Genomic DNA, 12,609 nt, shown 5'->3' on the forward strand with positions numbered 1-12,609 from the left:
ATAGTTCAAACTTTTAATTAAGGCAGGTATATACAATAAGTCGATTGTATAAAATTCATGAGAGTATTTCTTGTCTAATATCTAATCCTTTTTTTATGTACAAAGCTAAGTTTTTTTTGGACATCTATAGATTTGCTTGTAAATAGAGATTTAAGTTTGAAATCGTTTGGGTTTGAGTGACAATATTTTAGCACTGGACAGACAAGTATGAAATGGTATTCTGTTTCTACCTGTTTATGATTGCAAATATTACCGTACATAATCTAGCATGAAATGGAATGTTATGATGTCTTCCAAGTTCTACATTTAATTTATGCTTTGAACATCTAAAATTAGCCAGATGAAAAATTTATTTATAATTTAATCTATGAAAATAACTTAGAGAGCGGTTAACTTTTCACGAGACCACTGTAATATTGAACACTAAGACGTAAAACTTCATTTCCAATTATGTTATATAGTTTGCTAGTTTGTCGGAACGTTCGGACTATATAAGTCATAAACTTCATTATAAAAGTGACGAAATGAGTAGAAATGTGTTCTGTTTGATGATACTGACGTTTTAAAAAAGAAATAAGTTTTTAATATATGACATAGAAGTTAAAAGGTTTATATTATTTTATTTGAATTGTGATCATATTTATATTTCGTTTTGTATATAAAATTCTGCTGATCATTTCTCAATATTAAGGTAGCCACAACTTCCGGAAGATTGAAAAATTATTGAAAAATTCTTAATTTTCGTCAACAATTTTACCAAAAATAGAATTTCCTGAATAATAACAACCTAGCATGTATATTCACTGAATTTTCGACTTTCGAAATGGATCTTTTTGGCGACCTGCCAGAGCCTGGTACGTGACGTAAAACTCGAAATAAAATATCACCGATATTAAATAGTGACAGTGTCTTTGTTTTGCATAAATCAATACTGCTTTTGAAGTAAATTATAGTTTGGGATTTTGACAGTATACGGTTTTAAACCCTTTCTTTAAGATCTTTCCTCTACTGTCAATGGTGTTACAATAAGCTAAGGCTCTGTGTGCCACATGCTGAAACTAAAACTAAATTGAAAACATCCCTCATATTTGAATTAAATCAAGCTTACTGCATTCAACATGAATACTGCATTAACAATTGTTTATAGCTAAAATACTAAAACAGGGGCAGTGAAGTGGGGTGTCAAATTATACTCTCATAGAATAAGAACAGAAGTTATAAAATATGTATGTTTTTTCAGAATCTGGTAGCAGTGCTAGAGTTGGAGAGAAAAGACGAAGTAATGAAGATAGTCACCATGGTGATATTCCAACAGAGGAGAAGAAATCTAAGCTCAATGATTTACAGACCACAACTCAAACCACTTGTTATAAATGTACATCATTCATTAGTTTAAGTTGATACAGTCTTCTCAATATTTCCTTTAGCAGGTCATAAAACATAATTACAGCTATCTCTAGCTCTTTTCAATGCTTATTACTAGTTGAATGTACATGAATGAAAGATATTTTGAACTGTTAAAACTGAAAGTTACGATTTCAATCATGAATTATAGTTATTTTTCCAGGTAAATATAAACTGAAAGGTTTTGTAGCTGCTCAGAAAGGAGAAAGAGAAGAAATGCAAGATGCTCATAATATTTTAGATAATTATACATCACAATTTACTCAACTACATCCTTCTGTGTAAGTCTCTTTTTATTGATTGGATCAAACATTTTTAAGAACTATAACCATAAGAACACCTGGTGTGCCCAATAACATCCACTCCCTCTCCTAACGTATTTTTTTTACTAGTAAAATCAACTTCTGAATATTTTGTAACAGAAAGCACTCCTGGTTGATTTAATTTTGAATTGTATATTTCAGATCACGTCTGGGGTTGTATTGTGTTTACGATGGTCATGGTGGTTTACGAGCTTCAAGGTTCGCTTCCCAGAAATTGCCTTTACTTCTTCAACATAGTTTTCCTACCGGTACTGTGGCAGGCTCTTTTTCAACCTTACTCTGATCTTCTTGTTTAAAGAATATATTCGTGGTATATTTATTGAGAAATTTGACGTAGCTCATGTCAAATAGAAATATATTTAACGGTTTGCTGCTTGGCACTTCCATCAGATTGAAATAGAAATATATTTAACGGTTTGCTGCTTGACACTTCCATCAGATTGAAATAGAAATATATTTAACGGTTTGCTGCTTGGCACTTCCATCAGATTGAAATAGAAATATATTTAACGGTTTGCTGCTTGGCACTTCCATCAGATTGAAATAGAAATATATCTAACAGTTTGCTGCTTGGCACTTCCATCAGATTGAAATAGAAATATATTTAACGCCATTGCAGCTTGGCACATTCATCAGATTGAAATAGAAATATATTTAACGGTTTGCTGCTTGGCACTTCCATCAGATTGAAATAGAAATATATTTAACGGTTTGCTGCTTGGCACTTCCATCAGATTGAAATAGAAATATATTTAACGTTTTGCTGCTTGACACTTCCATCAGATTGAAATAGAAATATATTTAACGGTTTGCTGCTTGGCACATCCATCAGATTGAAATAGAAATATATTTAACGGTTTGCTGCTTGGCACTTCCATCAGATTGAAATAGAAATTTATTTAACGGTTTGCTGCTTGGCACTTCCATCAGATTGAAATAGAAATATATTTAACGCCATTGCAGCTTGGCATCCATCAGATTGAAATAGAATTATATTTAACGCCATTGCAGCTTGGCATCCATCAGATTGAAATAAGAAAATGAAATTGAAATTACAAGATTTCTCGCCTGGGGAAGAACTCAATATCTGGAAAAGAAATTTCAGGTTGACAATCGAATACAAAGCTAAAAGGGTAGAATTAGATTTTAGCTGGTTTGTTGGTGTAGAAGATTTTGTTGACTGAAATGCTACGACTGTTCTGTTATTTGAATGAATATAATACTGATAAGAGTCCATATAAGTTAATCGGCCAGTGTTTTGGATACTGAAAGCATAATCAGTACAGCATGGTTTATCATTCTCAAATTTCGATTTGATATTTCAGGGGAGGTAACTGTGGTTGAAAAAGAGATAAAAAAATGTTTTATTGAAGCGTTTAAAAAAGTTGATGAAGAATTTTTACAAATGGCTATTGGTGGTAAAAAGTATGTTTTACATTTTGAGTTCATATTTATATATCAGTTTATTGTAATTTCCATGGAAACTTTCAAATGAAAACAAAGAAATTTCTTTCTAAAGTTCTAACAAGAGATATTTTTGATGAACAATTTTTGAGTTATTGCCCTTGACTTTGTAAACACGCGTCAAAAGTTGTTTTTTGCCCTTGATTAGAGCTGTGTGATTTAATTGTTTGTTGTATTTGGGTTATTGATATTGATTTTAAAATATTTTGTGGAATTATTCAGCATAAATAATTTCTTCAATATGAGAAAATTCGTACTTTAGTCACTAAAGACTGTTTTATTATTTCTGACAGCTGCCAGTGGGCATATGTTACTTTGCAACGCAAGGTATCTTTTATATTTCAGTAAACCTTCGTGGAAAGATGGTTCTACAGCTGTTTGTGTTTTAGTTATAAATGATACATTATATATAGCTAATTTAGGTGATAGTAAGGTTAGTCCTCTCTTCATTTCACTGTAAATAGCTAATTTAGGAAGGTTTGGGTGGAGGTATATAAGAATTTGTGTCTCAACTGGTTTTTAGGAAGGTTTGGGTTGGGGGTAGTATAAGAAGTTGTGTCTCCCCTGATTTTTAGGAAGGTTTGGGTTGGGGGTAGTATAAGAATTTATGTCTCAACTGGTTTTTAGGTAGGTTTGGGTTGGGGGTAGTATAAGAATTTGTGTCTCAACTGGTTTTAGGAAGGTTTGGGTTAGGTGTAGTATAAGAAGTTGTGTCTCCCCTGGTTTTTAAATTATTTCAGGCTGTGTTATGTAGATATAATAAAACTACCAGTAAATATACAGCTGTTGCCTTGACAACCGATCATAGTCCAAGTTTATACCAAGAGAGAATTAGAATACAGAAAGCTGGAGGAACTGTCAGGTAGATTGGATCTCCCTTTAATAACATCACCAATTTGTTAGTCTTGAACTTTCTAATTAAATCAAAGAATCTGTTAATGAATTAAAATCAGAGTTTTGCATCCAAGTGGATTATTCGATGCAGTGTTGAATGAGGGAAACTTAGACGGGACAGCAACATTAGCCTACTCTCAATTGATTTTGTACTCTTTATTTGTCAGTTCCCTTGACCTGTATACAATATTGAAGATATCAACGTTACTTCTTCTCAGATTGACCCTAGACTTTACGGTTAGCGAGGTGCGTTTGGCTTCCTGGACCACCTCACACAGCGCAATTATTATAAATAAAGTTATGTCCCCTGTTTTATAGAGATGGTAGAGTAATGGGTGTATTAGAAGTATCAAGATCTCTAGGTGATGGTCCGTATAAACGTCATGGTGTTACGTGTTTACCAGATATTAAACGTTGTCAACTTACTGATGAAGATAGGTATGTTTTATTATAATAAACTCATGATATGATTATCAAATCTCAAAATAATAAGGAAATCAATCAGTACTATGCTCTTTCATCAGGACAGTTTTTAAAATGAGGGTTAACTTGTTGATCTTATTGATCACCATATTAAAATTCTATTTTATTTAGATATTTAATGGTAGCTTGTGATGGATTATGGAAAAGTTTTAGTATGGAAGAAAGTATTAAATTTGTTAATAAAATATTAGATGTAAGTTGAGGTGTATTATTTTAAACAGACTAATGACTAACTTGTCAGGTTTGTGACGTCCCTTTACAATGGCTCAAATATAAAAAAGATACAAATAGACAGTTATCGTGCCAAGGATAACAAGTAAGTTTTAACACCCAATTACAGTAGACCACAAACCTCTTAGCATTGATCTTATCCAATGTTTTAACACCCAATTACAGCTGGGTCTACTGGGTAATGGACGAAAGAGGAAAGTTACCAGAATTTCACACCCCTACTGAGATTAAAATATACGACCACCTTATATTCGATATAACCAAACAAATGATGTCAAATTCTTACGGTCTAACTAATAATGTTATATTATATAGCTGACGAGTTTATATATCTATATTTTTACAGAATAAAGAAGAAGAAGAGAGTAAATATGAAACAGCATGTAATAAATTAGCCAGTGAGGCCGTGTTAAGACTGAGTGGAGATAACGTCACTGTTTTAATAACTTCTATTTCTAAATTTTCTTAATATTATTATTGTTATTTTACTCTGATTTCTTTACTTTCTTCCTGGGGTAAAACTGTCTGGGCTAGAGAGAGAGAGGGGGGTGAAACTGTCGGGGTTAGAGAGAGAGGGGGTGAAACTGTCAGGGCTAGAGAGAGAGGGGGGTAAACTGTCTGGACTAGAGAGAGGGGGGTGAAACTGTCTAAGCTACAAAGAGAGAGGGGGGTGAAACTGTCTGGGCTAGAGAGGGGGGGTGAAACTGTCTGGGTTAGTGAGAGAGGGGGGTGAAACTGTCTGGGCTAGAGAGAGGGGGGTGAAACTGTCTGGATTAGTGAGAGAGGGGGTTGAAACTGTCGGGCTAGAGAGAGAGGGGGTGAAACTGTCTGGGCTAGAGAGAGAGAGGAGGTGAAACTGTCTGGGTTAGAGAGAGAGGGGGTGATACTGTCTGGGCTAGAGAGAGAGGAGGTGAAACAGTCTGGGCTAGAGAGAGAGAGGGGGTGAAACTGTCTGGGCTAGAGAGAGGGGGGTTAAACTGTCTGGGCTATAGAGAGGGGGGTAGTGGGAGGGGAAGGGGTATGTACAGTAGTAGAAGATATTAGACAAATGAGTTTAATTAACACTCTACTAAGAAATTAGACTATCTGAATATCCACACAATAAAACAACATAGTTAATTTTATGAAAGCACAGAGTTTAATATTTTTGGGTAAATAATAAAGATTTGAAACACAAAGAACATGTAGGAAGGTTGTTAAAATTTGACAATTTATTCAGTTTTATTTTAAACTCTGATCAGGACAATAACAATAAAACTATACAGAGTAAATATATCGATATGAATTATAATAATAATAATAATAGAAATCAATGCTACATGAATAGTGCATAACACAAAATATATATAGAAAAAAACATGCACAGTTTAAATCTATAAATTAAACAATCTATTTTATATATTAACAGGGAACATTCCCTCTGTTCTTTTTCTTCTCCTAAACTGGCAGATGAGTTAAAAGACTGAAGCCATTTACTAAAAATATCATGTTCTCATCCTGCATATTTGCGGCTGCTTTCTGAGCAAAAGAAAATAAATACTTTAATGGTGTGTATTATATTACTTAGTATATCCTCTCCTAATTTAACATTATTATCACTAAGATTATTGTAATATCATTATTATTACATTATGAACACTGTTAATACACAGAAATCTTTTAAACCAGATCTCTACATCATAAACTACCATATAATTTGAGATTTAACATCATACAAACTAATGAAATAATATATTTTTGGCAAGATTTTGGTGGAAGACTAAGATATTTATAAATCCCGGAAGCTCAAATATAAATAATAAACGACTTTATCAAATAATTAATGAATAAACAAATAAACAAATAATGTAATTATAAACTAAATTTAGTTTGAATGTGTAATGGTCTGTGAGATGTATATTAATATAAAGATAATTATAGTCCCAACAAATTTATCATACTCATTAGATTCTGATTCAAAAAATAAACACGAACAGTCCACGTTTCAGGTTTTAAATCAGACTCAAATGAGGGAAATATCTTTACTCAAATATATAACATCTCAAAACATTTTTAAAAACTATATCAATATAAATGATATAATGATGAAACCATGTTTAAGGTAAGTTTAATAAATTTTGAGGTAGAAATTCTCAGATTCCTGTTATAGTTCGTTTATCAGTTCACTTTCCTTCTAGTGTGAATTTTATGAGATTCATTGATTTAATAACGGATCCAAATAATTCAATAAAGATTTCGTGTAATTTTAGAAAAAAATTAAATATACATGGAACTATTTTAAAAAACGTACCTAAAATTAACAAGTATTTTTTATAAAAGATAGATCTTAATTCAGAGATTCATTGATAAGAGATCAGATTCAGTATTCTTCAGTATTCTTAAGACTTCAAGAATCTAAAATTGTTATTTTCGATAAATTTTTGATAAATTTAAAAGCTTGAAGCAAGCTGCCAGATAAATACACAAATTGAAAGAGATAAACAATATATACAAGATTTCTTCAGTACAAGATAATTTGGCAAACTGTAGAAGCAATTATATAAAAATTTATAGAAAAATAATAAACTTTTCTTGAAATTGTAACAAAATTTGGCAAAATTCAAGATAGCTTGCCAGGCAAGGTAATATACGCCCACTGGCAACTTTGATTTTGAATAAAGATATTTAGCAGTACAGTAACAATCACCAGTATGAAATATTCAACCTTCAGTCATACACTTCTTTTGAACTCTTTAGGGCGATACTGAATAATATTGAGTATGAGTTATTGCCCTTGTTCTCGAAAACGTGTTCAATTTTTAGCTCTTGAACACTCTAGAAGGCAAATATTCAATCTTCAGCATGGTACTGAATAATAAAACCGGCAATAACTCGTACTAAATAATTTTTAATTCTTATGATTTTCAATAGGGTTCTCCCTTGGGTGATTATGAACACTCATGCAAAGTTTCATTAAAATCCATCAAGAATTGTGCCTTCTAGAGTGTTTACGAGCTACAAATTGAACACGTTTTCAAGAACAAGGGCAAAAAATATTTTTCGATTCTTCTGATTTTCAATAGGGTTCATCCTTGGGTGATTACGAACACTTATACCAAGTTTTGTCAAAATCCGTCGAGAATTGTGTCTTGTAGAGTGTATACGATCAATTGTGGACGGACGGACATGGGTGACAGCAATATACGCCCCCCATTTCATGTAGGCGTATAAAAATGAATGATTATTATAATAGAAAAATAATACAACAGACGATAGGTAAGCAGAGATATTTGGGTCAGATTAAATAGTAAATGAAATAGACCATTAGCTAGACTTACTTAGTGGTCATAACTAATTAACATACCTCACCACAAATATCATTAACTATAAAATAAATACTGAAGAGATAGAGCTGTAGAAATAAATAATAAAAATACACAAAAATAACCCTCAGAATATATAGCATGCAATATTTTATAAATATATTGAAAAATAATAATAACTAGGTTTAATAATACAAAAGATAGCTTGCGTTGCAAGGTAACATACGCCCACTGGCAGCTGTCAGAAATAATAAAACAGTCTTTAGTGACTAAAGTATGAATTTTCTCATATTGAAGAAATTATTTATGCTGAATAATTCCAAAAATTTTTTTAAAATCAATATCAATAACCCAAATACAACAAACAATTAAATCACACAGCTCTAATCATGGGCAAAAAACAACTTTCGACGTGTGTTTACAAAGTCAAGGGCAATAACTCGAAAACCGTTCATCAAAAATGCATCAAGTTAGAACTTGTCCGAGATCTTATGAATTCCAATGATCACACCAAGTTTCATCAGAATCGGATGAAAACTGTAGCTTCAATCCTGCTCACGAACAATTTTTAACAAATTTCAAGGCGTTCTAAGTCAAGGGCAATATCTCAAAAACCGTTCATCGAAAATATGTCAAATTCGAACTTGACCGAGATCTTATCAATCTAAAGCATCACACCAAGTTTTATCAAAATCAGATAAAAACTGTAGTCTCTATAGTGCTCACAAGAAATGTTGACCGACGGACAGGGGAAACGACAATATACGACCACATATTCATGTGGGCGTATAAAAATAAAGTATGTCTCAAGCAAAACAGAGACAAGAGAAAGAATCAGTATACAAATATCAACATGGCCTCAAATTAATATTTTTTCCATCTGCTGTAAGAACTTCAGATTTTCAAAACTTAATCAGAAATTGTTTCATCAAAAATCTTTGTTACTCCAGCAGATCATTCAACTTAAAATAACAAAATCAATAGTTTCCAGTTTGCATAGGTTTAACAGCTCATAGCCAATCAGATTTAAGTAAAGATTTGCTGGTTATGGTATAGAAACTTCTGATTGGTCAATATTTATAGTTTTGATTATGATAAATTAAGTAACTGGTCGAATATACTACAGTATATGAATTAAAAATTATTCTATGATTTTATCTTTATAATATCATGAAAATTTAGATTTGAATATTTGTTTGTTGTTTTTTGTGTGATTAAAGATATCATAGATAATAACACGTATTGAATACAATCAATGTACATTCTGAAAGAAGTTAGCTTTATCTTTAAACGCCTGTTTCCTCACTTTCGCCTCCTCGGCCTGTACCTTTCGTTCTTCCTGTTCCTGTTTGATTTCATTTTCAAATTTTTTATCTGCTGACTGAGCCTCAATCTGAAAATAAAATAATAGTGTTTTACATCCTACTGTATTCAATACTTAACTGAAGGTGACATTGTCCTACAAAAAGTAATACTTCTCAATCCATCATAGCAGATGATTTTCCAGCTCCCCCAGGGATTCTGTGATAACTTACTGACTCGCCCCCCCTACAGATTTAATCGCTACCAATTATCAGTGAGTCTTCTATAGAAAAGAATTTGAACTATTAAGTAGTCAATGCCTGAAGATTTTGAAAAGTTCCCAGGCCTTTACCTGATAATTTCAGATAGTAGACTATGATAAAAAATGTTGTCGTGTTTAAAAACTAACCTACCTTAGATTGAAAGAAATTTTTAGCTCCACCCACTCCCTCCACGTCAACGTCGATTTCTGTGACGTTTTTATATAATTCTAATAAACCACTATCTTCACTTAATTCTCCATCACCAGCCTTTCGAAATATCAACAAAAACTAAAATAAAAAATATCATCTTTAAACTCTAGAATTCTTAACTATATATAAAAATAACATCCGAGATATTAAAAATTAACTTTTACTCTTTAGACTTATTTACAATGTCAAGGAATAACAAATTATGTCTAACACCTTGACATCACCAGGCATCTTTCTTGTAACATGGAGTTATGTTTTGATTTGATTGGATTATACACTAGTGAATATAGCCAATCAGAGACACCAGCAGAAAGACTGAAAAATATGGCGGCACATGTAACTACTACTTCTCGTCTGTCATCTTAGACACCATTTCTTTAATGTCTTTTCTCAGCATCAGCAACAATGTGATGTAATAAAACAGCATCATAACCAAGCGAGCTACTCCCCTCCACAAATCAAATTAAACCTCAACCAACCTCTCTAAAACTAATTAAACTATCATGGTCTTCATCAACTTCTTTAATCATTGATTTTAAAGATAGGTGGGTCTGGGGAGCTCCTAGTTTCTCCATCATCAATTTTAACTCAGTAAAATCTATAAAATTATCATTTCCTACATCATATCTAGAAAATAATAAATAAAATATTCATATATCTATAATAATAATACAATTATAAAATCTAGAATGGTATAGAAATATCAAAACAGAATCTGAAACATGTTGTTACTCAAAGTTTCACACTATGTGATCTTCAGACAACTATAACAGAATCTGAAACATGTTGTTACTCAGAGTTTCACACTATGCGATCCTCCAAAGATAATAAGGAGCTTATAATATAACAGCACAGCATGAAACTCTGAGTAGTAACATGTTTGTATTTGTATGATAGTAGCCTACAATATAACAATACATTCTACAGAATTTACAACTGACTGACTCTTATCGAAGGTGTGATATTAAGATTAGTATAAATATCTAGTTACTCGTTTCAACATAAGGTAAGAGGAAGTCTTACGTTTTACTTCCTATACAAATACAAACAATATCATAGAAAAATTTCCCTCAATTTACAAATTGCAGGACATTACCTGAATTCATTGACTTAAAGTAGTAGAGATGAACTCAATTACAGTGGTGTAACCTATTTTCGTGGATATAAGGATTCAACACTGAATTACGTCAAAGTTAAAAAAACGAATTTTTTTTTTTATGTCTTAGGTGTTTCCTCAGATATTCTACCAAATAATTAAAATTGGTTTATTTCGATTTTCTTTATAAATCCTTCACTTTGACCCATATTTCATGAGTAACCAACTGGGCAACGGCGTCAGAATGCGTCACCTATTTTCGTGTACAATGTTTGATCTATAAATAAGTCGAGAAAAACACGTTGTATGGATACCGGGTGGTAAAATTAACTCCTCTTAGTATTTATCTTTAATATCAATTCATTATAACTAGTGACAATTCTTTCAAAGAACCATGATTTAAAAAAAAAATTGTGACTGACAAAATTTATTACTAAAAGTCACTGAAACAACATAAGAATATGGTCCACTTTGTGTTCCATAGAAATTTTCTGCTGACACGGATTCCCCTAGTTGATCACGTGACTTCATTCGTTGTAATATATTCTAGCAGACGACATTTGGAATTCCGATTACCGCTTGGGATTATAAGGAAATTCGGCCGATATTAAAAATGGTGACGTTTGGTAATAAGTGAAATCCGCCATTTTGTATTTGTCAAAGTATACAGTAATACATTTTACCTTGCTTGAAACTACTGGATTCATTCTACTAGCTGATATTGAAGAGAAAACCCATGTATATTAAAACAACCTAATGCGGAGGTCACGCAAGGTCGCTCATGTAAATTATTAATCGTTTCCAGAAATCACGAATAATAGGTTTCCACGAAATTAGGTTACTTGACTGTAATGCTCACTTAACTAAATTTAAAACTTGTTTTACAACATTTACTGAGTTTCAGCTACCGGTACCAAAAGTTTAAGTCGAACGCTACAGAGCCCCACCCTGGACGATGTTAGAATCTAACAAATATAGACTAAATAAAAACTTACTTTTTAAATATTTTCTGAAAATCCTTGATCTGTTTTCGACTGAACTCTTTAAATTCTGTGTAGACATTAAAAACTTTTTGAGACGATTGTTGAATTTTCGCCTGTTCTTCTTCGTCACCCTCATTCAAAACCATTCGGCGGTTAAGTTTGTTAGCTAACTCATCCGTCGCCATTTTGTAAAACTTAAAACCTCGCCCAACACACAAACTCTGAAGAAATGGCGAAGAATTCAGGATATTCTTAAAACTTCTTTCAGTTTTCTTCCTTAATCCACCATTACGGGGAAATCCTTGTCACGTGACATACACGTCATGGAATTCCCTTCATTTAAGTCTTGATCTATCTAGACGCTAATTTCAACCTGATTTTATTCTTGTTTATCAGGGTAGTTTAATAATTATACTAGTGTTTAGAATGTTTTCGCATCATTACAATTATAACTAATGGAAGTGGGGGATAGTAGCAAGGATTTCATTTTTAAAACTGATAATGAGATATGTATTCAACTATCGTTTTCAGGTAGTAAACAGTTGCTTCTTATAATACACGTTTATTCATAGTTTCTTTTACAAACATAACCCTTCAAAACGCACCTCGTAACTGTGCCCCTTTTGTAAAATATAATTTTTAAGTATTTCTAGG

General features: G+C 32.2%; 2 protein-coding genes across 2 annotated transcripts; one reads left to right on the plus strand and one right to left on the minus strand.

Moving 5' to 3' along the window:
• Nucleotides 1-1,572: 1,572 nt before the first annotated feature.
• On the plus strand, nt 1,573-5,268 carry LOTGIDRAFT_123243 (hypothetical protein; the record flags this gene model as incomplete). Its single annotated transcript, XM_009060556.1, has 8 exons — nt 1,573-1,685; nt 1,869-1,980; nt 3,058-3,152; nt 3,537-3,624; nt 3,932-4,053; nt 4,404-4,523; nt 4,680-4,765; nt 5,123-5,268. Coding segments are annotated over 8 exons (882 nt in total), but the record flags the coding sequence as incomplete, so codon positions are not given.
• A 3,813-nt stretch (nt 5,269-9,081) lies between these two features.
• Nucleotides 9,082-12,247, minus strand: LOTGIDRAFT_191923 (hypothetical protein). The gene is made up of 4 exons (XM_009060557.1): nt 11,968-12,247; nt 10,356-10,503; nt 9,817-9,954; nt 9,082-9,494 (listed from the first exon to the last, which is right to left on the minus strand). Exons 1-4 carry the CDS (start codon nt 12,138-12,140, stop codon nt 9,354-9,356), a joined length of 600 nt encoding a protein of 199 aa, XP_009058805.1. The 5' UTR covers nt 12,141-12,247; the 3' UTR covers nt 9,082-9,353.
• Between the last annotated feature and the right edge of the window lie 362 nt (nt 12,248-12,609).

Source organism: Lottia gigantea, assembly GCF_000327385.1.
Source record: "Lottia gigantea unplaced genomic scaffold LOTGIsca_43, whole genome shotgun sequence".
Classification (NCBI taxonomy): domain Eukaryota; kingdom Metazoa; phylum Mollusca; class Gastropoda; family Lottiidae; genus Lottia; species Lottia gigantea.

What these genes read in the sequence shown, in the direction of transcription:
- LOTGIDRAFT_191923 (XM_009060557.1), bottom strand. Translation starts at nt 12,140, where the DNA reads ATGGCGACGGATGAGTTAGCTAACAAACTTAACCGCCGAATGGTTTTG. An exon ending in TTTCAGAAAATATTTAAAAA is followed by an intron (nt 10,504 to 11,967) that starts GTAAGTTTTTAT and finishes ATTATTTTCTAG; the next exon opens with ATATGATGTAGGAAATGATA. An exon ending in AAAATTTCTTTCAATCTAAG is followed by an intron (nt 9,495 to 9,816) that starts GTAGGTTAGTTT and finishes TTTTATTTTCAG; the next exon opens with ATTGAGGCTCAGTCAGCAGA.